Source organism: Salvelinus alpinus, chromosome 30 (assembly GCF_045679555.1).
Source record: "Salvelinus alpinus chromosome 30, SLU_Salpinus.1, whole genome shotgun sequence".
Classification (NCBI taxonomy): domain Eukaryota; kingdom Metazoa; phylum Chordata; class Actinopteri; order Salmoniformes; family Salmonidae; genus Salvelinus; species Salvelinus alpinus.
Genome location: NC_092115.1, coordinates 5,542,040 through 5,569,539, shown reverse-complemented (window position 1 = coordinate 5,569,539; position 27,500 = coordinate 5,542,040). Strand labels below are relative to the sequence as shown.

Genomic DNA, 27,500 nt, shown 5'->3' with positions numbered 1-27,500 from the left:
TGTATGCGCCTAACACAGGGAGAGAAAGAGGGGTTCTATTTGGGAGTCTTAGACAGGAACTCTCACAGGTAGCGCCTGAGGAGACGCTGGTGATCGGAGGTGACTGGAACTGTACAATGGATTTTACAAAAGACAGAAATGGGGAAGAGCCTCATTCAGTGTCAGTGGGAGTGTTAGGGGACATCATTAATCAGTTTGACCTAGTGGATGTTTGGAGAACTAAACATCCAAACACAAGACAGTATACATGGGTGAAGGTTTTTGGGGCTAGGGTGAGTGCAGCCCGACTTGATCGTTTTTACATATCTAGGAATCAGAGCAATAGGCTGCTGGGCGCTACCATTCTCCCAGTGGGGTTTTCGGACCATCACATAACCATGGCTCGGCTGTCTATTTCACCAGGGCCCCGGCAGGCATCTTATTGGAAGTTCAATGTAAACCTCTTACAAGATGCCACTTTTTGCTCAGTTTTCCAGACCTTTTGGGAAAGGTGGGGGCAGCGAAGAGAGGAGTATGAGTCTCTGAGTCAATGGTGGGATGTGGGGAAAGTGCAGATTCGGCTTTTCTGTCAACAGTACACAGCTCTCTCATCATCAGAGGCTAGGAGAGTATTGGGGGAACTAGAGCGGTGTATTAGTGAGATGGAGGTAGAGATGGTGGGGCAAGGCAATGTAGGCCTCCAGGCTAATTTAGCCGAATTACGTAGGGACCTGGGCAGTTTTTTCCAGGTTAAAGCAAAGGGAGCACTTGTAAGAGCTAGGTTCTCCATGCTCAAGGAGATGGATGCTCCCAGCTCCTTCTTCTTTGGTTTGGAAAGACAGAGCAGTGAAGCCAAGGGTATGCATTGTCTACGGATGTCTGATGGGCGGGTGACCTCTGTGGTGGGGGAGATGCGGGAGCGGACTGTGGAGTTTTATACTGAATTGTATAGGGCAGAAATGTGTGATCCTATGTGTGCTCAGGTCTTGTTCGCAGGACTCCCTAAGCTCTCTCGGGCACAGAGGGATGAAATGGACATTCCTCTGTTGTCACATGAACTGGCAGAGGCCGTAACCCAGATGTCCCCCGGTCGTGCACCGGGGGTCGATGGACTCCCAGTGGAGTTTTACAAAAAATTCTGGGGAATAATTGGACAGGACTTCTTTTGCGTCTTGCGTGAATGCATCGGGGTAGGAGAGTTGCCGATGAGCTGCCGTCGGGCGGCTCTGACTCTCCTGCCCAAAAAAGGGGACTTGTGTGAACTTAAGAACTGGAGGCCTGTTGCATTACTCTGTGCGGACTACAAGATTTTTGCCAAGGTCCTCTCTAACAGACTGAAGTCCCATCTGGACTCTATAATACACAAGGACCAGACATATTGTGTACCGGGACGCTCAATCACGGACAACTTGTTCTTGATTAGGGACATGTTGGACTTGTCGAGAGGTTCTAATGTGAACTTTGGACTGGTCTCTTTAGATCAAGAGAAGGCTTTTGATAGAGTGGATCATGAGTATCTGTTTAATGTGATGTCTGTGTTTGGGTTTGGGAAGAGTTTTGTGACCTGTGTGAAGCTGTTGTATGCTGGGGTGTCATGTATGGTTAAGGTGGGAGGGGGGCTCAGTAGGCCAGTCTGGGTGAGACGGGGCATTAGACAAGGATGCCCTCTATCTGGGCAGCTATACACACTAGCCATTGAGCCTTTTTTAGGACTGCTACGCAGGAGACTGCAGGGAGTGTGCTGGACAGGCATGGGTGTGGTGACAGGAATAGCAGTCTCAGCATACGCAGATGATGTCTCTGTGATGGTCAGGGATGGGCAAGATATGCAGGAACTAGAGACCAGTCTGAAGGTGTACGAGGGAGCTTCATCAGCTAAGGTAAACTGGGGAAAGAGCAAAGCTCTGTTATGTGGGGCATGGGGGGATAGGGCTCCTCCTCTGCTTCCAGGGGGTTTGCAGTGGGGTTGTGAAGGGCTTAAAGTGTTGGGGGTGTACCTGGGCTCGGAGAGGTGGGTCAGGAAGAACTGGGAGGGGCTGTCACAGGCAGTGGTGTCAAGACTGGCCAGGTGGAGGTGGCTCCTATCCCAAGTGTCATATAGAGGGAGGGTGCTGATAATTAACAACCTGGTGACATCTTCCTTGTGGCATAAACTGGCTGTCCTCAACCCCCCCGCCGGTCTGCTTGCAGACCTGCAACGCAAGCTGGTGGATTTCTTTTGGTCGGGACATCACTGGCTGAAGGCAGCAGTGTTGTACATGACCGTCCACGAAGGAGGACAGGGCCTGGTGGAACTGGAGAGCAGGATGGCTGCTTTCCGGCTAAAGGTGGTGCAGAGACTGCTGTATCATACCGATGTTGGCTGGAGGGAACCAGCATGCGCACTGCTGAGGAGAGCTGGTGGATTAGGGTTGGACCGGCAGCTGTTCCTCATGAAGCTGGAGAGGCTGAGTACAGCAGGTCTCTCAGAGTTTTACTCTGCGGTGCTGAGGGCCTGGCAGCTGCTAAGGCCCATACGAGAAGGGGGTGTGTAGCCTGGGCAGTGGGTGTGGGAGGAGCCTATTTTCCACAACCCAGCCATCCCTTTGAGATCGGTTCAGTCTGCCACCCTGCAGAGGCAACTGATGGCAGGGGGTTTACGAAGGCTAGGTGACCTGAGACTGCTGGGAGAGGAGGGGTGGAAAACCCCGGAGGTCTTGGCGCAACAAACAGGAATAACGTCTCTTAGACTGTTGGAGAGATTCCTGGAGGAGGTCCAGGAGGCACTGTCTGAGCAGGTAAGGGGGGTGTTTGAGAGGCCAAAGGGAGAGGGGCCACCAATGTTTCCGCCACTGCAGGTGACGGCAGAGACTGGAGACTGGCAAGGGGGTCTGGAGGACTTGTTAGATTTTAACACTCCGAGCCTGGGGGAATTTGAGGGGGTGGGAGGTAAAGCTCTCTACAACCTCTGCGTTAAGGTTAGGAACATTAGAAGTCTAACAGGAGTGAAGGCACATCAGTGGCAGGGGGTATGTGGGGCGGAGAGTATGGTGGGTTTTAGATGGAGGGCGCTCTACAAACCCCCAGTACCAAAGAGGTCAGGGGACCTCCAGTGGAGGGTTCTTCATGGAGCCCTGGCCACTAACAGCTGGTTGGCACGGGTTGATCCGGGAGTCGGACAGGGGTGTCCTTTCTGTGTTATGAGAGAAACTGTGATTCATGTGTTTTCTGTGTGCACCAGGTTAATGCCATTAATGTCTCTGTTGGAATGTCTGTGTGACAGGTTGGGGGTGGTTTTTACTGTTGGGATGTTTATAATGGGATACAGGTATTCGAGTAAGGAGAAAGAAAAATGTGTTTTGTTGAATTTTCTGTTTGCTCAGGCAAAATTAGCTATTTGGCTAACAAGGAGAAACAGGGTCAAAGGTGGGGGGATAACAGACCCTTTACTATTGTTTAATGGGATGGTCTCTGCGCGCCTTAGGGTTGAGTTTGAGTTCTGTAAACTGATCAAATGTGTGGAGATGTTTGAGGAGATATGGTGTGTTGGGGGGGCTGTCTGTATTGCTGGGGAAGATGTTTTGGATATACGGTTGTAGGAGAGGGTATTGTTTTTTGTGTATGGTGATGTTGGTTTGTATCATGTGGTAGATGGAAAGGTGAGTATGGTACATGTATGCAGTACAGGATATATTTTTGTTTTTTTATTTTTAGGGGGGGGTGAGTGTTAAAGACAAAAAGTCAAAAGTCTCTCTCTCTCTCTCGCTCTCTCTCTCTCTCTCTCTCTCTCTCTCTCTCTCTCTCTCTCTCTCTCTCTCTCTCGCTCTCTCTCTCTCTCTCTCTCTCTCTCTCTCTCTCTCTCTCTCTCTCTCTCTCTCTCTCGCTCTCTCTCTCTCTCGCTCTCTCGCCCTCTCTCTCTCTCGCTCTCTCGCCCTCTCTCTCTCGCTTTCTCGCCCTCTCTCTCTCTCTCTCTCTCTCTCTCTCTCTCTCTCTCTCTCTCTCGCTCTCTCGCTCTCTCTCTCTCTCTCTCTCTCTCTCTCTCTCTCTCTCTCTCTCTCTCTCTCGCCGTCTCTCTCGCTCTCTCTCTCTCTCTCTCACTCTCTCGCTCTCTCGCCCTCTCGCTCGCTCTCTCGCTCGCTCTCTCGCTCTCGCTCTCTCTCTCTCTCTGTCTCTCTCTCTCGCTCTCTCGCTCTCTCTCTCTCACTCTCTCGCTCGCTCTCGCTCTCTCTCGCTCGCTCTCGCTCTCTCTCTCTCTCTCTCTCTGTCTGTATCTCTCTTTCTTTCTGTCTTTCACACCCCAGAGTGTTACTCGATACTCCAATCTCATTTTAGCTCTAATGGCTGCATACACTTCAGATTGAGGAAATTAAATCTGGTTTGCTGCGTTTTTTTCTGTGTTTTTTTGTGGGTGTCGCATTTATTCCCCATCATGCACTCTGATGATACATTTATTCCCCATCAAAATGACCTTTCTAAAATAATACCTCCGTGTTTCTGTTTCATCCTTCGATGTCCCCTCTTTCTGCTCAGGCAATGTTGCACTCTGATGATACCGAGTGTGTGTGGTTGTTTGTGTGTGTGTGTGTGAGTCTAATTGGTCCTTCCAGTGGGGTTCGTATAGCTCTCTACAGGGAAATCTACCTTAATAAACAGTATATGATTATTACATGTCCTTATTATCTTTATTGGATTTCCATTATCTTTGCAAAATGGTGTTTAATTTACAAAAGTTTTCATTTTTTTATCCCGTTATGAGAGACATGAAGGTGGATCATATAATCAGGAAATGGGATTGAAAATAGTTGATAAATACTACATGACCAAAAATATGTGGACACATGCTTGTCGAACATCTCATTCCAAAAATCATGGGCATTAATATGGAGATGGTCACCCCCTTTGCTGCTATAACAGCCTCCACTCTTCTGGGAAGGCTTTCCACCAGATGTTGGAACATTGCTGCTGGGATTTGCTTCCATTCAGCCACGAGCGCATTAGTGAGGTCGGGCACTGATGTTGGGCGATTAGGCCTGGCTCGCAGTCGGCATTCCAATTCATCCCAAAGGTGTTCGATGGGGTTGAGGTCAGGGCTCTGTTCAGACCAGTCAAGTTCTTCCACACCGAACTTGACAAACCATTTCTGTATGGACCACGCTTTGTGCACTGGGGCATTGTCATGCTGAAACAGGAAAGGGCCTTCTCCAAACTGTTGTCACAAAGTTGGAAGCACAGAATCTTCTAGAATGTCATTATATGCTGTAGCGTTAAGACTTCCCTTCACTGGAACGAAGTGACCTAGCCTGAACCATGAAAAACAGCCCCAGACCATTATTCCACCTCTAAATAACAATTTATTGTTCACATACACATATTTAGCAAATGTTATTGCGAGTTGTAGTGAAATGCATGTGTTCCTAAATCCATCAGTGCAGTAGTATCTAACAATACACAACAATAAACACAAATCTAAATGTAAAATATCAGGATGGCGGAGTCCGGAGTATAAATATATGTACGTGATGGAATGTATAGACGTTATAAACATAATGAACAGGAAGTGGATAGAATATGTAGTATATCTGAAGAATATGAATGATAGAATTGTGTATATATACAGCAATAGTTGAATAGGATGGACTTGACTAGAATACAGTATATACATATGAAATGAGTAAAACAGTATGTAAACATTATTAAAGTGTCCAGTGTTCCATTATTAAAATGAGCAGTGTTCCATGATTAAAGGGACTAGTGTTCCATTATTAAAGTGACCAGTGTTCCATTATTAAAGTGACCAGTGTTCCATTATTAAAGGGACCAGTGTTCCATTATTAAAGTGACTAGTGTTCCATTATTAAAGTGACCCGTGTTCCATTATTAAAGTGACCAGTATTCCATTATTAAAGGGACCAGTGTTCCATTATTAAAATGACCAGTGTTCCATTATTAAAGTGACCAGTGTTCCATTATTAAAGGGACCAGTGTTCCATTATTAAAGTGACCAGTGTTCCATTATTAAAGTGACCAGTGTTCCATTATTGAAGGGACTAGTGTTCCATTATTAAAGTGACCAGTGTTCCATTATTAAAGGGACCAGTGTTCCATTATTAAAGGGACTAGTGTTCCATTATTAAAGTGACCAGTGTTCCATTATTAAAGGGACCAGTGTTCCATTATTAAAGGGACCAGTGTTCCATTATTAAGGTGTCCAGTGTTCCATTATTAAAGTGACCAGTGTTCCCTTATTAAAGTGACCAGTGTTCCATTATTAAAATGACCAGTGTTCCATTATTAAAACGACCAGTGTTCCATTATAAACAGGACCAGTGTTCCATTATTAAAGTGACCAGTGTTCCATTATTAAAGTGACCAGTGTTCCATTATTAAAGGGACCAGTGTTCCATTATTAAAGGGACCAGTGTTCCATTATTATAGTGACCAATGTTCCATTATTAAAGTGACCAGTGTTCCATTATTAAAGGGACCAGTGTTCCATTATTATAGTGACCAATGTTCCATTATTAAAGGGACCAGTGTTCCATTATTAAAACGACCAGTGTTCCATTATAAACAGGACCAGTGTTCCATTATTAAAGTGACCAGGGTTCCATTATTAAAGTGACCAGTGTTCCATTATTAAAGGGACCAGTGTTCCATTATTAAAGTGACCAGTGTTCCATTATTAAAGGGACCAGTGTTCCATTATTAAAGGGACCAGTGTTCCATGATTATAGTGACCAGTGTTCCATTATTAAAGTGACCAGTGTTCCATTATTAAAGGGACTAGTGTTCCATTATTAAAGTGACCAGTGTTCCATTATTAAAGTGACCAGTGTTCCATTATTAAAGGGACTAGTGTTCCATTATTAAAGTGACCAGTGTTCCATTATTAAAGGGACCAGTGTTCCATTATTAAAGGGACCAATGTTCGATTATTAAAGTGACCAGTGTTCCATTATTAAAGTGACCAGTGTTCCATTATTAAAGTGACCAGTGTTCCATTGTTAAAGTGACCAGTGTTCCATTATTAAAGTGACCAGTGTTCCATTATTAAAGTGACCAGTGTTCCATTATTAACCCTGGACCCTGGACGGTTCCGACCTAGAATATGTGGACATCTATAAGTACCTAGGTGTCTGGCTAGACTGCAAACTCTCCTTCCAGACTCATATCAAACATCTCCAATCCAAAATCAAATCAAGAATCGGCTTTCTATTCCGCAACAAAGCCTCCTTCACTCACGCCGCCAAACTTACCCTAGTAAAACTGACTATCCTACCGATCCTCGACTTCGGCGATGTCATCTACAAAATAGCTTCCAATACTCTACTCAGCAAACTGGATGCAGTTTATCACAGTGCCATTCGTTTTGTTACTAAAGCACCTTATACAACCCACCACTGCGACCTGTATGCCCTAGTCGGCTGGCCCTCGCTACATGTTCGTCGTCAGACCCACTGGCTCCAGGTCATCTACAAGGCTATGCTAGGTAAAGTGCCGCCTTATCTCAGTTCACTGGTCACGATGGCTACACCCATCCGCAGCACGCGCTCCAGCAGGTGTATCTCACTGATCATCCCTAAAGCCAAAACCTCATTTGGACGCCTTTCCTTCCAGTTCTCTGCTGCCTGCGACTGGAACGAATTGCAAAAATCTCTGAAGTTGGAGACTTTTATCTCCCTCAACAACTTTAAAAATCTGCTATCCGAGCAGCTAACCGATCGCTGCAGCTGTACATAGTCCATCTGTAAACTACCCACCCAATTTACCTACCTCACCCCCCATACTGCTTTTATTTATTTACTTTTCTGCTCTTTTGCACACCAGTATCTCTTCTTGCACATGATCATCTGATGATTTATCACTCCAGTGTTAATCTGCTAAATTGTAATTATTCGATTCATTGCCTACCTCATGCCTTTTGCACACATTGTATATAGATTCTCTTTTTTTCTTTTCTACCATGTTATTGACTTGTTTATTGTTTACTCCATGTGTAACTCTGTGTTGTCTGTTCACACTGCTATGCTTTATCTTGGCCAGGTCGCAGTTGCAAATGAGAACTTGTTCTCAACTAGCCTACCTGGTTAAATAAAGGTGAAATAAAAAAATTAAATTAAATTAAATTAAAGTGACCAATGTTCCATTATTAAAGGGACCAGTGTTCCATTATTAAAGTGACCAGTGTTCCATTATTAAAGTGACCAGTGTTCCATTATTAAAGTGACCAGTGTTCCATTATTAAAGTGACCAGTGTTCCATTATTAAAGTGACCAGTGATTCCATGTCTATGTACATGGGGCAGCAGCCTCTAAGGTGCAGGGGTGGTATCTGGCTAGTGACATTGACTAAGTTCACTGAGCACATACCCTTGTAGTGCCCCTTTTGTTGAGGATCAGCATAGTGGAGGTGTTGTTTCCTACCTTCACCACCTGGGGGCGGCCCGTCAGGAAGTCCAGGACCCAGTTGCACAGGGTGGGGTTCAGACCCAGGGCCCCGAGCTTAATGATGAGTTTGGACTGTACTATGGTGTTGAATGCTGAGCTGTAGTCAATGAACAGCATTCTGACGTAGGTATTCCTCTTGTCCAGATGGGATAGGGCAGTTTGCAGTGCGATGGTAATTGCATCGTCTATGGATCTATTGGAGTGGTATGCAAATTGAAGTGGGTCTAGGGTGTCATTTAAGGTAGAGGGTATATGATCCTTAACTAGCCTCTCAAAGCACTTCATGATGACAGAGGTGAGTGCTACGAGCAGGAGTCATTTAGTTCAGTTACCTTTGCTTTCTTGGATACAGGAACAATGGTTGACATGTTGAGGACAGCAGACTAGGATAGCGAGAGATTGAATATGTCTGTAAACACTCCAGTCAGCTGGTCTGCGCATTGCTCTGAGGACGCGGCAAGTGATGCCGGTTAACACTCATAAACGTCTTACTTACGTCGGCCACGGAGAACGAGAGGCTCCTCGGACTGTGTTATCCTTAAAGCGGACGAAGAAAGTGTTTAGCTTGTCCGGGAGCAAGACGTCGTGGCTGGTTTTCCCTTTGTAATCTGTGATTGTCTGGCGTCCCTGTCACATACGTCTCGTATCTGAGCCGTTGAATTACGACTCCATTTTGTCTCTGTCCTGAAGTTTTGCCTGTTTGATTGTCTTACGGAGGGTATAACTGCACTGTTTGTATTCAACCATATTCCCAGTCACCTTGCCCTGGTTAAATGCGATGGATTGCGCTTTCTGTTTTGCGCAAATGCTGCCACCTATCCACGGTTTCTGGTTTGGGTAGGTTTTAATAGTCACAGTGGGAACAACATCCCTTATACACTTCCTGATGAACTCAGTCACCGTGTCAGTGTTATTCTCAGAGACTACCCGGAACATATCCCAGTCTGCGTGATCAAAACAATCTCGAAGCATGGACTCCGATTGGTCAGACCAGTGTTGTATAGACCTTAGCACGGGTACTTCCTGTTTGAGTTTCTGCGTATAGGAAGGGAGGAGCAGAATGGAGTTGTGATCTCCGAAGGGAGGGTGGGGAAGGGCCTTTTAGCCATCACGGAAGGGAGAGTAACAATGGTCGAGTGTTGATGAAGTCTGAGTACTACAGCCAATGTGTTGATAGAATTGCGGTAGCGTTTTCCTCATGTTTGCTTTGTTAAAGTCCCCAGCTACAATAAATGCAGCCTCAGGATATTCCGGTTTCCAGTTTGCACAAAGTCGAGTGATGTTCCATGGGGGCCGTCGTGGTATCGGCTTGAGGGGGAATATACACGGCTGTGACTATAACCAAAGAAAATTATCTTGGGAGGTAATTCGGTCGGCATTTGATTGTGAGGTATTCTAGGTCGGGTGAACATAATGACTTGAGTTTATGTACGTTATCACAATCTCACCATGAGTAGTTAATCATAAAACATACACCACCTCCTCTCTTCTTCCCGGAGAGTTCTTTATTCCTGTCTGAGTTATGTACTGAGAACCCAGCTGGCTGTATGGACGGGGACAGTATATCTGGAGAGTCCATGATTCCGTGAAACAGAGTACGTTACAGTGCCTGATGTATCTCTGGAAGTAGATCCTCGCAGGTAGCGTTCTCCTGACATCCACCAAACCTAGATTCTTCCGTCAGGATGCCAGTTGGTGAAGCGTGATTCATCACTCCAGAGAACGCGTTTCCACTTCTCCAGAGTCCAATGGTGGCGAGCTTGACACCATTCCAGCTAACGCTTGGCATTGCGCATGGTGATCTTAGGCTTGTGTTCGTCTGCTCGGCCACAGAAAGCCATGGTGTTTCAACAGTCTCAGGTTGGAGTTCTTTACTGTCATGTTGTTATAAACAGTTATAACAGTCTCAGGTTGGAGTTCTTTACTGTCATGTTGTTATAAACAGTTATAACAGTCTCAGGTTGGAGTTCTTTGTTGTTATAAACAGTTATAACAGTCTCAGGTTGGAGTTCTTTACTGTCATGTTGTTATAAACAGTTATAACAGTCTCAGGTTGGAGTTCTTTACTGTCATGTTGTTATAACAGTCTCAGGTTGGAGTTCTTTACTGTCATGTTGTTATAACAGTCTCAGGTTGGAGTTCTTTACTGTCATGTTGTTATAACAGTCTCAGGTTGGAGTTCTTTACTGTCATATTGTTATAACAGTCTCAGGTTGGAGTTCTTTACTGTCATGTTGTTATAACAGTCTCAGGTTGGAGTTCTTTACTGTCATGTTGTTATAACAGTCTCAGGTTGGAGTTCTTTACTGTCATGTTGTTATAACAGTCTCAGGTTGGAGTTCTTTACTGTCATGTTGTTATAACAGTCTCAGGTTGGAGTTCTTTACTGTCATGTTGTTATAACAGTCTCAGGTTGGAGTTCTTTACTGTCATGTTGTTATAACAGTCTCAGGTTGGAGTTCTTTACTGTCATGTTGTTATAACAGTCTCAGGTTGGAGTTCTTTACTGTCATGTTGTTATAAACAGTCTCAGGTTGGAGTTCTTTACTGTCATGTTGTTATAAACAGTCTCAGGTTGGAGTTCTTTACTGTCATGTTATAAACAGTTATAAACAGTCTCAGGTTGGAGTTCTTTACTGTCATGTTGTTATAACCATCTCAGGTTGGAGTTCTTTACTGTCATGTTGTTATAAACAGTCTCAGGTTGGAGTTCTTTACTGTCATGTTGTTATAACAGTCTCAGGTTGGAGTTCTTTACTGTCATGTTGTTATAACAGTCTCAGGTTGGAGTTCTTTACTGTCATGTTGTTATAACAGTCTCAGGTTGGAGTTCTTTACTGTCATGTTGTTATAACAGTCTCAGGTTGGAGTTCTTTACTGTCATGTTGTTATAACAGTCTCAGGTTGGAGTTCTTTACTGTCATGTTATAAACAGTTATAAACAGTCTCAGGTTGGAGTTCTTTACTGTCATGTTGTTATAAACAGTTTAAACTGTTTCAAGTTGTAATTCTAAGAGTATCTTACCTCCTCTAGGGATATTTTCTGTCGATGTGTGAATGAAAAAACGATGATGTGAGAATTAGCTGGCCCGTCAATAAATCTGATTTCCATTTGCAGCTACTCTTAGACCTTAGACCCAAAGTAATATGGACTGAACCTCATTTTGACTTGAGAGAGGGATGTGTAGAAATGGAATTTGAAGAGAGAGAAATGTGAGATGTCACTTGTGTTACCATGGTGTTGTGTGTCATGATACCATGGTGTTGTGTGTTATGTTACCGTGGTGTTGTGTGTCATGATACCATGGTGGTGTGTGTTATGTTACCGTGGTGTGTTTCTGTCAAGCAGGTGAAGTGCTGTAAGTACTGGCCGGACGACACAGAGATCTACAGAGACATCAAGGTGACGCTCATAGAGACGCAGCTACTGTCAGAGTACGTCATACGGACCTTCGCTGTCGAGAAGGTGAGACTGGCTACTACTAATACATTACACACTTTCACACTTTCGCACACACGCATACTGTCACGATCGTTGAAATGAGTGGACCAAGGCGCAGCGTGCGTAGAGTTCCACATATTTTAATAAATTGAAACTCACCAAACAAAACAAACAAGCACAAACTAAACGTGATGTTCTGGGCTGCTCACAGGCAGCTACACAAAAACAAGATCCCACAAACTAACGGTGGAAAAAAGGCTGTCTAAGTATGATCCCCAATCAGAGACAACGATAGACAGCTGCCTCTGATTGAGAACCATACCAGGCCAAACACAAAGAAATAGAAAACATAGAAATAAAGAAACTAGAATGCCCACCCTAATCACCCCCTGGCCTAACCAAAATAGAGAATAAAAGCCTCTCTATGGCCAGGGCGTGACACATACACTCTCACACATACACACACACACACACATACTCACTCTCACACACCCTCACACACTCTCACACACACACACACACTCTCTCACACACTCTCACACACCCACACACACACTCTCACACATACACACACACACACACACATACTCACTCTCACACACCCACACACACACTCTCACACACACACACACACACACACACACACACACACACACACACACACACACACACACACACACACACACACACACACACACACACACACACACACACACACACACACACACACACACACACACACACACACAGACTGTGAAGAATGTGAAACTGCTACTACATACAATAATTACATTACTACAGCTCTGTTCCCATATCCACCACTACCATTACTATGTAGAATACAGCTATGTATTGGACATGCATTTAATATGCTAGTGGGGATGATGTTGTTTGAATACCTCTCTCTGTGGACAACGGTGTCCTGTTGAACACACAGGACTAGAGGGAGACAGGCCATGTTAACAGAATAGAGAGAGCTGGGTGAAGATACTGATGCTAATCGAACACAATGCTGGCTGGGTTGCACAGCGCCGGTTCTCTAAGGAACAGAAGTTCAGAAGTTGATTGAAGTCCAGTGTATTTGACTGTATGTTGTTTCCTCCCTCCTCCAGAGAGGAGCCCATGAGATCCGGGAGATCCGTCAGTTCCACTTCACAGGGTGGCCGGACCACGGGGTGCCCTACCACGCTACCGGCCTCCTGGGCTTCGTACGTAGGGTGAAGGCCAAGACACTCACCATCGCTGGACCCATGGTCATCCACTGCAGGTGGGAATGTCTGGAGGGACTCTGTCTCCTCTCTGTCTCCTCTCTATCTTGTCTCTGTCTCTGTCTTCTGTCTCCTCTCTATCTCCTCGCTATCTTTTCTCTATCTTCTCTCTGTCTCCTCTCTGTCTCCTCTCTGTCTCCTCTCTGTCTCCTCTCTGTCTCCTCTCTGTCTCCTCTCTATCTTGTCTCTGTCTCTGTCTTCTGTCTCCTCTCTATCTCCTCGCTATCTTTTCTCTATCTTCTCTCTGTCTCCTCTCTGTCTTCTCTCTGTCTCCTCTCTGTCTCCTCTCTGTCTCCTCTCTATCTCCTCTCTATCTTCTGTCTGTCTCTTCTCTATCTTCTCTCTATCTCCTCTCTGTCTCCTCTCTGTCTCCTCTCTGTCTTCTCTCTGTCTCCTCTCTGTCTCCTCTCTGTCTCCTCTCTATCTCCTCTCTATCTTCTGTCTGTCTCTTCTCTATCTTCTCTCTATCTCCTCTCTGTCTCCTCTCTGTCTCCTCTCTGTCTCCTCTCTGTCTTCTCTCTGTCTCCTCTCTGTCTCCTCTCTATCTTCTGTCTGTCTCTTCTCTATCTTCTCTCTATCTTCTCTCTGTCTCCTCTCTGTCTCCTCTCTGTCATATCTCTGTCTTTATCTCTCAATGTCTCTGCTTCTTCTCTGGGCCCAATCCTAACTGGAGATGGGTTTTTCATATAAAACCATTCATTGATGTCAATGAGATTTTACCTCAAGACGGCCATCTACCTCTCTCTTTTCCTCCCTCCTACTGTCTTCCCCCTCTCCCTCTTTGTCTCTCTCCCTCCCTGCTACCTCTTTTCCCCTGCTTGCTCTCTCTCTCTCTCTCTCGCTTTCCATCACTCGCTCTCTCTCTCTATCCCTCCTACCCCACTCCACCCTTTCTCTCTCTCTCTCTCTCCCTTTCTCTCTGCCTCTAGTGCGGGGGCGGGCCGAACAGGCTGTTTCATAGTGATTGACATCATGCTGGACATGGCAGAGAGAGAGGGCGTGGTGGACATCTATAACTGCGTCAGAGAGCTGCGCTCCAGGAGGGTCAACATGGTGCAGACAGAGGTACAGTACTGACAGACAGACAGACAGCAGTACAGACAGAGGTACAGTACTGACAGACAGACAGACAGCAGTACAGACAGACAGACAGACAGCAGTACTGACAGACAGACAGACAGCAGTACAGACAGACAGACAGCAGTACAGACAGACAGACAGACAGACAGACAGACAGACAGACAGACAGACAGACAGACAGACAGACAGACAGACAGACAGACAGACAGACAGACAGACAGACAGACAGACAGACAGACAGACAGACAGCAGTACTGACAGACAGACAGACAGACAGACAGACAGCAGTACAGACAGACAGACAGACAGACAGACAGACAGACAGACAGACAGACAGACAGACAGACAGACAGACAGACAGACAGACAGACAGACAGACAGACAGACAGACAGCAGTACAGACAGACAGACAGACAGACAGACAGACAGACAGACAGACAGACAGACAGACAGACAGACAGACAGACAGACAGTTCTGCTGTGGGACACACCGTGTTCTACATTATCATCATAATAATGGATTTCTATAGTGATGTCTAAGTTGTTCAAGGTGTTTCACAATGTAGCCTCTCAGGACTATAGGTAGGTGTACGATTATCACTGTCAAGACGCCCAGTCTGTTATGGCACCTGTGATAACGAAGTCACTGGTTCAATCCCCAGCCCAGATGTTCAGTAGGAATGGTGGAAACTCACCTCATCCACAACCGACATGGGTTCAGAAGGATATAAAGTCATATAAAACACCATCACCTATTTTACACCAAAAACTAAAATGTGCATTACATTGAGGCTAACGCTCTCAATAACAAATACTATCTCTTGTTCTCCTTAAAGACACTGAGAAGGAGGACAAGCTCACTCTAATCCAGATCACTCAACCCCATAACCCCACAACATCCACCCCCCTCCAGCCACCCACCCACCCAGCCAGCCACCCACCCACCCACCCACCCACCCACCCACCCACCCACCCACCCACCCACCCACCCAACCAGCTAGCCAGCCACCCACCCAGCCAGCCAGCCAGCCAGCCAGCCAGCCACCCACCCACCCACCCACCCAACCAGCTAGCCAGCCACCCACCCAGCCAGCCAGCCAGCCACCCACCCACCCACCCACCCACCCACCCACCCACCCAACCAGCTAGCCAGCCACCCACCCAGCCAGCCACCCACCCACCCACCCACCCACCCACCCACCCAACCAGCTAGCCAGCCACCCACCCACCCACCCAGCCACCCAGCCAGCCAGCCACCCACCCACCCACCCACCCAGCCAGCCAGCCAGCCAGCCACCCACCCACCCACCCACCCACCCACCCAGCCAGCCAGCCACCCACCCACCCACCCAGCCAGCCAGCCAGCCAGCCAGCCAGCCAGCCAGCCACCCAGCCAGCCAGCCAGCCAGCCAGCCAGCCACCCACCCAGCCAGCCAGCCAACCACCCACCCACCCACCCACCCAGCCAGCCAGCCAGCCAGCCACCCAGCCAGCCAGCCACCCACCCACCCACCCACCCACCCACCCAACCAGCTAGCCAGCCACCCACCCAGCCAGCCACCCACCCACCCACCCACCCAGCCACCCAGCCAGCCAGCCACCCACCCCCCCACCCACCCACCCAGCCAGCCACCCACCCGCCCACCCACCCACCCACCCACCCACCCAACCAGCTAGCCAGCCACCCACCCAGCCAGCCAGCCACCCACCCAGCCACCCAGCCAGCCACCCACCCGCCCACCCACCCACCCACCCAACCAGCTAGCCAGCCACCCACCCACCCAGCCAGCCACCCACCCACCCAGCCAGCCAGCCAGCCAGCCAGCCACCCAGCCAGCCACCCACCCACCCACCCACCCAACCAGCTAGCCAGCCACCCACCCAGCCAGCCACCCCCCCACCCACCCACCCACCCAGCCAGCCAGCCACCCACCCCCCCACCCACCCACCCAACCAGCCACCCAGCCACCCACCCACCCACCCAGCCACCCAGCCAGCCAGCCAGCCACCCACCCAACCAGCCAGCCAGCCAGCCAGCCAAGTAGACAGCCATGACTTCAGGCTTGATGTAAACCAGTTGTGAAGTGACATTTTTTGAGATGAACGCTCCCGCTGTCACTTTTGTACCAATCCCTGTGACACTCTAAGGTCAATGACACGACACGCGATGATGTCATCGGTTAAGGAACAACAGGGTTCTATTGGTGTTTAGAATCACCAAGTGGTTAGCCTGAGTGTTCTATTCTGACCTTTTGACCTTACGGTTCCGTAGACATGGTGGGGGAGACATGGTGACTAAACATCACTAATGATTCTAAGACAGGTATTTACGGTTCCGTAGACATGGGGGGGGGGGGACATGGTGACTAAACATCACTAATGATTCTAAGACAGGTATTTACGGTTCCGTAGACATGGGGGGGGGGGACATGGTGACTAAACATCACTAATGATTCTAAGACAGGTATTTACGGTTCCGTAGACATGGGGGGGGGGGGGACATGGTGACTAAACATCACTAATGATTCTAAGACAGGTATTTACGGTTCCGTAGACATGGGGGGGGGGAGACATGGTGACTAAACATCACTAATGATTCTAAGACAGGTATTTACGGTTCCGTAGACATGGGGGGGGGGGACATGGTGACTAAACATCACTAATGATTCTAAGACAGGTATTTACGGTTCCGTAGACATGGGGGGGGGGGGACATGGTGACTAAACATCACTAATGATTCTAAGACAGGTATTTACGGTTCCGTAGACATGGTGGGGGGGACATGGTGACTAAACATCACTAATGATTCTAAGACAGGTATTTACGGTTCCGTAGACATGGTGGGGGGGACATGGTGACTAAACATCACTAATGATTCTAAGACAGGTATTTACGGTTCCGTAGACATGGTGGGGGGGACATGGTGACTAAACATCACTAATGATTCTAAGACAGGTATTTACGGTTCCGTAGACATGGTGGGGGAGACATGGTGACTAAACATCACTAATGATTCTAAGACAGGTATTTACGGTTCCGTAGACATGGTGGGGGGGACATGGTGACTAAACATCACTAATGATTCTAAGACAGGTATTTACGGTTCCGTAGACATGGGGGGGGGGACATGGTGACTAAACATCACTAATGATTCTAAGACAGGTATTTACGGTTCCGTAGACATGGTGGGGGGGACATGGTGACTAAACATCACTAATGATTCTAAGACAGGTATTTACGGTTCCGTAGACATGGGGGGGGGGGACATGGTGACTAAACATCACTAATGATTCTAAGACAGGTATTTACGGTTCCGTAGACATGGTGGGGGGGACATGGTGACTAAACATCACTAATGATTCTAAGACAGGTATTTACGGTTCCGTAGACATGGTGGGGGGGACATGGTGACTAAACATCACTAATGATTCTAAGACAGGTATTTACGGTTCCGTAGACATGGTGGGGGGGACATGGTGACTAAACATCACTAATGATTCTAAGACAGGTATTTTAACTTTACCTGAAGTTCAGTTGCACTAATATGTCAACAACAACAACAACAAAACAAATTGTTTATTGCACACATGAATTTCCAAAGACACACCAGGACCCGGTTTCCCAAAAGCACCCTGGGCCCGGTTTCCCAAAAGCACCCTGGGCCCGGTTTCCCAAAAGCAGCCTGGGCCCGGTTTCCCAAAAGCAACCTGGGCCCGGTTTCCCAAAAGCATCATTAGGTTTTTTGTAGGAACATTGTTAAATCTACGAGCTGTTTCCCAAAAAAACATAGTTGTTAACGTTGCACTTGTAGTTCAGGGTTGTGGGTTCGACTCCCACGCGGGGGACCAGAAAATGTACACGCTCACTACTGTAAGTCGCGCTGGATAAAATCGTCTGCGAAACGACTAACGTGTAAAATGCTTGTATTCTGACGCCTCAGACATCTCTAGAACAGCTAATTGAGTCTTTAGATGTTTGTTTTTTTTGCCCTCCCGCGTCACTTTATACGCACAAGATCTCCGCTAAACATAGAAATCAAAATGTTTATCTGTCTCTCTGTGACCTCTGAAAACATCGGAAACAAAGTTGACTACAAAATACAAAGTTACAAATGTCTTTGCAAAATGTTACAAACAAGGGGAGACGTATAAAAAGACACTTAAAATGAAAACTGAGATGACTGCATCATTTATTTTTTATAGGCCTATTTCAATCAATGCAGTTCTATGTTGTCTCTTTCTATGCCTTAGACTGACCAGGTGAAGCCAAGTGATTCCTTATTGATGTCACTTTTTAAATCCCCTTCAATCAATGTAGGTGAAGGATTTTTATGCCTTGAGACATGGATTGTGTATGTGGAGGGTGAATGGGGTTAAGACGAAAGATTTACGTGCCTTTGGTAGTTGGCCAACCAGTTTGAGTTTGTCAAGAACTGCAACACTGCTGGGGGGTTTTTTACACGCTCAACAGTTTCCCGTGTGTATCAAGAATGGTTCACCACCCAAAGGACAACCAGGTAATGTATGGGAAGCATTGGAGTCAACATGGGCCAGCATCCCTGTGGAACGATTTCGACACCTTGTAGAGTCCATGTTCTGAGGGTGAAAGGTGGTGCAATTTAATATTTTACGAAGATGTTCCTAATGTTTTGTGCACTCAGTGTATTTCATGATGTTCAACCTAACTAACATGTTCTTATTTATTTAACTCTGCAAGTCAGTTAAGAACAAATTCTTTTTTACAATGACGGCCTACCGGGGAACAGTGGGTTAACTGCCTTGTTCACAAGCAGAATGACAGATTTTATTTTTTTTCCCTTATCAGCTCAGGGATTCGATCCAGCAACCTTTCAGTTACTGTGCGTTATTATAGGGCATAAGCATCAGAATAAGCCACCTCAATATTTGCAACCGTGATTGGTAATATCTCTCTAGGAGCTGATCCGTCAGTATTGGGAAATCATTTCCCATGTTAAAGGTCAGATTTGAATGTAGAAAACTGATCCATTGTCAGTTGTGTGAAATAATTCTCAGGTTAAAGGTCAGATTTGAATGTAGAAAAATGATCCATTGTCAGTTGTGTGAAATAATTCTCATGTTAAAGGTCAGATTTGAATGTAGAAAACTGATCCATTATCAGTTGTGTGAAATAATTCTCATGTTAAAGGTCAGATTTGAATGTAGAAAACTGATCTGAGAGCAGCGCTCCCTTTCTTTCCATCCTGTCAGAATCAACAGTACGCCTCAACGACACACTTAGTGAACCTTCTCTCAGTGGGGTGTTCTGGGAAAAAACAGGATACAACTTCGGCCGTTGTAGGAAAGAGGCATTGCTTAAAAAAAAAAAACAGTCAGAAGTCTAAGTTTCCATGGAAACCGGACCCGTGCCAAAGAACTAAAACACCTGCGAGGGATAAACACGCACACCCCACACCCGAATCCCCCCTCCACACACCCACACACTCTGTGAAGGTCGGTGAGCTGGAGGAGTGTTTGTCCGTCAGTCATTTGTTCTCCAGTTGCTGAAGTCCCGATCGGCACGTCGTCATCTCTGAAACATTTACCCGTTAAATCCGATGACGCCTGTGATTTAAAAGGAATTAGGGTGAAATGATGCATTCAGCTCCACTATGGGATGACTCCCTGTTCAGTCCTTCAGTAGCAAACCTAACGCTACACAACGCTACACAACGCCAGCCTGGCATAAAGCTGGCAGCAGCCATGAGCTCTCCCTGGATGATGTCACCCACCCTCATCGTTGAGCTAAACCTGCTCGTTTACAAGCCAGTAAAAATATTTTATTATTCTCTTATTGTCTAACTTCTGCCAGCCTGTCTCCAGCTTCAGCAGCTGTGAAAAGAGACTGGGTGTTCTCTCTCTCTCTCTCTCTCTCTCTCTCTCTCTCTCTCTCTCTCTCTCTCTCTCTCTCTCTCATGACACACATCAACCCCATCATCCCAGACACCCTGGACCCACTACAATTCGCATACCGTCCCAACAGATCCACAGACGACGCAATCTCAATTGCACTTCACACTGTCCTCTCCCACCTGGACAAGAGAGGAAACTATGTGAGAATGCTGTTCATTGACTACAGCTTAGCGTTCTACACCATAGTCCCCTCCAAGCTCATCACCAAGCTGGGGACCCTGGGACTGAACCCTTCCATCTGCCGACACCAGGTGGTGAGGGTAGGCAACAACACATCTGCCACGCTGATCCTCAACTCAGGGGTGTGTCCTCAGTCCCCTCCTGTACTCCCTGTTCACCCACGACTGCGTGGCCGGGCACGGCTCCAACACCATCATTAGGTTTTGCTGACGATACGACGGTGGTAGGCCTAATCACCGACGATGATGAGACAGCCTATAGGGAGGAGGTCAGTGACCTGGCAGTGTGGTGCCAGGACAACAACCTCTCCCTCAATGTCAGCAAGATAAAGGAGCTGATTGTGGACAGCAGGAAACGGAGGGGCTGAGCATGCCCTCATCCACATTTAGTGGACTACTCAGTACTATGTTGAAGCACCTTTGGCAGTGATTACAGCCTTGAGTCTTCTTGTTTATGACGCTACAAGCTTGGCACACCAGTGTTTGGGAGTTTCTCCCATTATTCTCTGCAGATCCTCTCAAACTCTGTCAGGTTGGATGGGGAGTGTCGCTGAACCGCTATTTTTAGGTCTCTCCAGAGATGTTCGAGTCCAGGCTCTGGCTGGGCCACTCAAGGACATTCAGAGACTTGCCCCGAAGCCACTCCTGCGGTGTCTTGGCTGTGTGCTTAGGGTTGTTGTCCTGCTGGAAGGTCAATCTTCGCCCCAGTCTGAGGTCCTGAGCACTCTGAAGCAGGTTTTCATCAAGGTTCTCTCTGTACTTTGCTCCATTCATCTTTCCTTCGATCCTGACTAGTCTCCCAGTTCCTGTCGCTGAAAAACATCCCCACAGCATGATGCTGCCACCACCATGCTTCACCGTAGGGATGGTGCCAGGTTTCCTCCAGACGTGACGCTTGGCATTCAGGCCAAAGAGTTGAATATTGGTTTCATCAGACCAGAGAATCTTGTTTCTCATGGTCTGAGAGACTTTAGGTGCCTTTTGGCAAACTCTAAGCGGAATGTCTTATGCCTTTTACTGAGGAGTGGCTTCCGTCTGGCCACTCTACCATAAAGGCCTGATTGATGGAGTGCTGCAGAGATGGTTGTCCTTCTGGAAGGTTCTCCCTTCTCCACAGAGGAACTCTGGAGAACCTGACCATCAGGTTCTTGGTCACCTCCCTGACCAAGGCCCCTTTCCCCCAAATGCTCAGTTTGGCCAGGTGACCGGCTTGGTGGTTCTAAACTTCTTCAATTTAAGAATTATGGAGGCCACTGTGTTCTTGGGGACCTTCAATGCTGCAGAAATGTTTTGGTACCCTTCCCCAGATCTGTGCCTCGACACAGTCCTGTCTGAGCTCTACGGACAATTCTTTCGACCTCATGGCTTTTTTTTTTGCTCTGACATGCACTGCCAACTGTGGGACCTTATATAGACAGGTGTGTGCCTTTCCAAATCATGCCAAATCAATTGAACTTACCACAGGTGAACTCCAATCAAGTTGTAGAAACATCTCAAGGATGATCAATGGAAACAGGATGCACCTGAGCTCAATTTAGAGTCTCATAGCAAAGGGTCTGAATACTTATGTAAATAAGGTATTTCAGTTAATTTTTTTATAAATTTGCTAAAAAATAAAAAATAAACGGTTTTCGCTTTGTCATTATGGGGTATTGTGTGTATATTTATAAGGGAAAAAATATTGTATCATTTTTAGAATAAGGCTGTAACATCCTCTCAGACAAAACCCACACACATTCACATACACTAAATATCCACACACAACACACATACAGACATAACACAAATACACATAAACACACACTTTTCTACTCTCCCTGTATATAGCTCCACATTGATCTGGTACTGGTACTCCCTGTATATAGCTCCATATTGAACTGGTACTCCCTGTATATAGCTCCACATTGATCTGGTACTGGTACTCCCTGTATATAGCTCCACATTGATCTGGTACTGGTACTTCCTGTATATAGCTCCACATTGATCTGGTACTCCCTGTATATAGCTCCACATTGATCTGGTACTGGTACTCCCTGTATATAGCTCCACATTGATCTGGTATTGGTACTCCCTGTATATAGCTCCACATTGATCTGGTACTGGTACTTCCTGTATATAGCTCCACATTGATCTGGTACTCCCTGTATATAGCTCCACATTGATCTGGTACTGGTACTCCCTGTATATAGCTCCACATTGATCTGGTACTGGTACTCCCTGTTTATAGCTCCACATTGATCTGGTACTCCCTGTATATAGCTCCACATTGATCTGGTACTCCCTGTATATACAGTGAGGGAAAAAAGTATTTGATCCCCTGCTGATTTTGTACGTTTGCCTACTGACAAAGAAATTATCAGTCTATAATTTTAATGGTAGGTTTATTTGAACAGTGAGAGACAGAATAACAACAAAAATATCCAGAAAAACGCATGTCAAAAATGTTATAAATTGATTTGCATTTTAATGAGGGAAATAAGTATTTGACCCCCTCTCAATCAGAAAGATTTCTGGCTCCCAGGTGTCTTTCATACAGGTAACGAGCTGAGATTAGGAGCACACTCTTAAAGGGAGTGCTACTAATCTCAGTTTCTTACCTGTATAAAAGACACCTGTCCACAGAAGCAATCAATCAATCAGATTCCAAACTCTCCACCATGGCCAAGACCAAAGAGCTCTCCAAGGATGTCAGGGACAAGATTGTAGATCTACACAAGGCTGGAATGGGCTACAAGACCATTGCCAAGCAGCTTGGTGAGAAGGTGACAACAGTTGGTGCGATTATTCGCAAATGGAAGAAACACAAAATAATTGTCAAACTCCCTTGGCCTAGGGCTCCATGCAAGATCTCACCTCATGGAGTTGCAATGATCATGCGAATGGTGAGGAATCAGCCCAGAACTACACAGGAGGATCTTGTCAATGATCTCAAGGCAGCTGGGACCATAGTCACCAAGAAAACAATTGGTAACACACTACGCCGTGAAGGACTGAAATCCTGCAGCGCCCGCAAGGTCCCCTGCTCAAGAAAGCACATATACATGCCCGTCTGAAGTTTGCCAATGAACATCTGAATGATTCAGAGGACAACTGGGTGAACGTGTTGTGGTCAGACGAGACCAAAATTGAGTTCTTTGGCATCAACTCAACTTGCCGTGTTTGGAGGAGGAGGAATGCTGCCTATGACCCCAAGAAACCATCCCCACCGTCAAACATGGAGGTGGAAACATTATGCTTTGGGGGTGTTTTTCTGCTAAGGGGACAGGACAACTTCACCGCATCAAAGGGACGATGGACGGGGCCATGTGCCGTCAAATCTTGGGTGAAAACCTCCTTCCCTCAGCCAGGGTATTGAAAATGGGTCGTGGATGGGTATTCCAGCATGACAATGACCCAAAACACACGGCCAAGGCAACAAAGGAGTGGCTCAAGAAAAAGCACATTAAGGTCCTGGAGTGGCCTAGCCAGTCTCCAGACCTTAATCCCATAGAAAATCTGTGGAGGGAGCTGAAGGTTCGAGTTGCCAAACGTCAGCCTCGAAACCTTAATGACTTGAAGAAGATCTGCAAAGAGGAGTGGGACAAAATCCCTCCTGAGATGTGTGCAAACCTGGTGGCCAACTACAAGAAACGTCTGACCTCTGTGATAGCCAACAAGGGTTTTGCCACCAAGTACTAAGTCATGTTTTGCAGAGGGGTCAAATACTTATTTCCCTCATTAAAATGCAAATCAATTTATAAAATTTTTGACATGCGTTTTTCTGGATTTTTTTGTTGATATTCTGTCTCTCACTGTTCAAATAAACCTACCATTAAAATTACAGACTGATCATTTCAATGTCAGTGGGCAAACGAACAAAATCAGCAGGGGATCAAATACTTTTTTCCCTCACTGTAGCTCCACATTGATCTGGTATTGGTACTTCCTGTATATAGCTCCACATTGATCTAGTACTTGTACTCCCTGTATATAGCTCCACATTGATCTGGTACTCCCTGTATATAGCTCCACATTGATCTGGTATTGGTACTTCCTGTATATAGCTCCACATTGATCTAGTACTTGTACTCCCTGTATATAGCTCCACATTGATCTGGTATTGGTACTTCCTGTATATAGCTCCACATTGATCTGGTACTGGTACTCCCTGTATATAGCTCCACATTGATCTGGTACTCCCTGTATATAGCTCCACATTGATCTGGTACTCCCTGTATATAGCTCCACATTGATCTGGTATTGGTACTTCCTGTATATAGCTCCACATTGATCTGGTACTGGTACTCCCTGTATATAGCTCCACATTGATCTGGTACTCCCTGTATATAGCTCCACATTGATCTGGTACTTCCTGTATATAGCTCCACATTGATCTGATATTGGTACTTCCTGTATATAGCTCCACATTGATCTAGTACTGGTACTCCCTGTATATAGCTCCACATTGATCTGGTACTCCCTGTATATAGCTCCACATTGATCTGGTACTGGTACTTCCTGTATATAGCTCCACATTGATCTGGTACTGGTACTCCCTGTATATAGCTCCACATTGATCTGGTACTCCCTGTATGTAGCTCTACATTGATCTGGTACTGGTACTTCCTGTATATAGCTCCACATTGATCTGGTATTGGTACTTCCTGTATATAGCTCCACATTGATCTAGTACTGGTACTCCCTGTATATAGCTCCACATTGATCTGGTACTCCCTGTATATAGCTCCACATTGATCTGGTACTGGTACTTCCTGTATATAGCTCCACATTGATCTGGTACTGGTACTTCCTGTATATAGCTCCACATTGATCTGGTACTGGTACTTCCTGTATATAGCTCCACATTGATCTGGTACTCCCTGTATATAGCTCCACATTGATCTGGTACTCCCTGTATATAGCTCCACATTGATCTGGTACTGGTACTTCCTGTATATAGCTCCACATTGATCCGGTATTGGTACTCCCTGTATATAGCTCCACATTGATCTGGTACTGGTACTCCCTGTATATAGCTCCACATTGATCTGGTACTGGTACTCCCTGTATATAGCTCCACATTGATCTGGTACTCCCTGTATATAGCTCCACATTGATCTGGTACTCCCTGTATATAGCTCCACATTGATCTGGTACTGGTACTCCCTGTATATAGCTCCACATTGATCTGGTACTCCCTGTATATAGCTCCACATTGATCTGGTACTCCCTGTATATAGCTCCACATTGATCTGGTACTCCCTGTATATAGCTCCACATTGATCTGGTACTCCCTGTATATAGCTCCACATTGACCTGGTACTCCCTGTATATAGCTCCACATTGATCTGGTACTCCCTGTATATAGCTCCACATTGATCTGGTACTGGTACTCCCTGTATATAGCTCCACATTGATCTGGTACTCCCTGTATATAGCTCCACATTGATCTGGTACTCCCTGTATACAGCTCCACATTGATCTGGTACTCCCTGTATATAGCTCCACATTGATCTGGTACTCCCTGTATATAGCTCCACATTGATCTGGTACTCCCTGTATATAGCTCCATATTGATCTGGTACTTCCTGTATATAGCTCCACATTGATCTGGTACTGGTACTCCCTGTATATAGCTCCACATTGATCTGGTACTCCCTGTATATAGCTCCACATTGATCTGGTACTCCCTGTATATAGCTCCACATTGATCTGGTACTCCCTGTATATAGCTCCACAGTGATCTGGTACTTCCTGTATATAGCTCCACATTGATCTGGTACTGGTACTCCCTGTATATAGCTCCATATTGATCTGGTACTCCCTGTATATAGCTCCACATTGATCTGGTACTCCCTGTATATAGCTCCACATTGATCTGGTACTTCCTGTATATAGCGCCACATTGATCTGGTACTGGTACTCCCTGTATATAGCTCCACATTGATCTGGTATTGGTACTTCCTGTATATAGCTCCACATTGATCTGGTACTGGTACTTCCTGTATATAGCTCCATATTGATCTGGTATTGGTACTCCCTGTATATAGCTCCACATTGATCTGGTACTGGTACTCCCTGTATATAGCTCCATATTGATCTGGTATTGGTACTCCCTGTATATAGCTCCACATTGATCTGGTACTGGTACTCCCTGTATATAGCTCCACACTTGTGTATTTTATTCCTTGTGTTGCTATTTTCTTTTGTATTATAGTTTAATTGACTCTTCATCGTTAGTTAAAGGCTCGTAAGCGATGTTCCCTCTAAGCTGCTTGCGTAGCTGGTGCACGGTGTTTCCTCCGACACGTTGGTTCAAGCTGTCTTCCGGATTAAGCGGGCATTGTGTCAAGTGCAGCTCTGTTGGGTCGTGTTTCGGAGGACGCACGGATCTCGACCTTCGCCTCTCCCGAGTACCGTAGGGGAGTTGCAACGATGAGACAAGACTGTTACTATCAATTTGGATACCACGAAATTGGGTATAAAAAGAAAGGGATAAAATTCAGTTTAAAAATTGCAGGTACAGCCTCAATGTTCACAGTAAATGCGTTTGAAGTTAGTTTGTTCTCAGCAAACCTGAAATTTGTCCCAATTTTTTTGTTGAGGGAAAGTTGCCCGTAAGCGAGCATTTCACTGAAAAGTCTACACCCGTTATATTCGACGCATGTGACAAATATACTAATATTCTATTGGATGTGATGCTGGTAAATGTTGAACCAGACACACTGTAGTAAAACCAGTCAGTCAGGGAATGATGAGGCCTCGTGTTGAACCAGACACACTGTAGTAAAACCAGTCAGTCAGGGAATGATGAGGCCTTGTGTGGAACCAGACACACTGTAGTAAAACCAGTCAGTCAGGGAATGATGAGGCCTCGTGTTGAACCAGACACACTGTAGTAAAACCAGTCAGTCAGGGAATGATGAGGCCTCGTGTTGAACCAGACACACTGTAGTAAAACCAATCAGTCAGGGAATGATGAGGCCTTGTGTGGAACCAGACACACTGTAGTTAAACCATCAGTCAGGGAAGATGAGGCCTCGTGTGGAACCAGACACACTGTAGTAAAACCAGTCAGTCAGGGAATGATGAGGCCTCGTGTTGAACCAGACACACTGTAGTAAAACCAGTCAGTCAGGGAATGATGAGGCCTCGTGTTGAACCAGACACACTGTAGTAAAACCAGTCAGTCAGGGAAGATGAGGCCTTGTGTTGAA

The 27,500-nt window shown here is 46.2% G+C and overlaps 1 protein-coding gene across 1 annotated transcript in view; it reads left to right on the top strand.

Moving 5' to 3' along the window:
* LOC139560627 (receptor-type tyrosine-protein phosphatase mu-like) overlaps positions 1-27,500 on the top strand; it is a 774,972-nt gene that overhangs the window by 723,760 nt on the left and 23,712 nt on the right. The window contains exons 26-28 of the mRNA XM_071377563.1: positions 11,755-11,871; positions 12,960-13,114; positions 14,045-14,180. Of these exons, the coding sequence (XP_071233664.1) occupies positions 11,755-11,871; positions 12,960-13,114; positions 14,045-14,180 (408 nt within the window). The remainder of the gene's footprint in view (positions 1-11,754; positions 11,872-12,959; positions 13,115-14,044; positions 14,181-27,500) is intronic.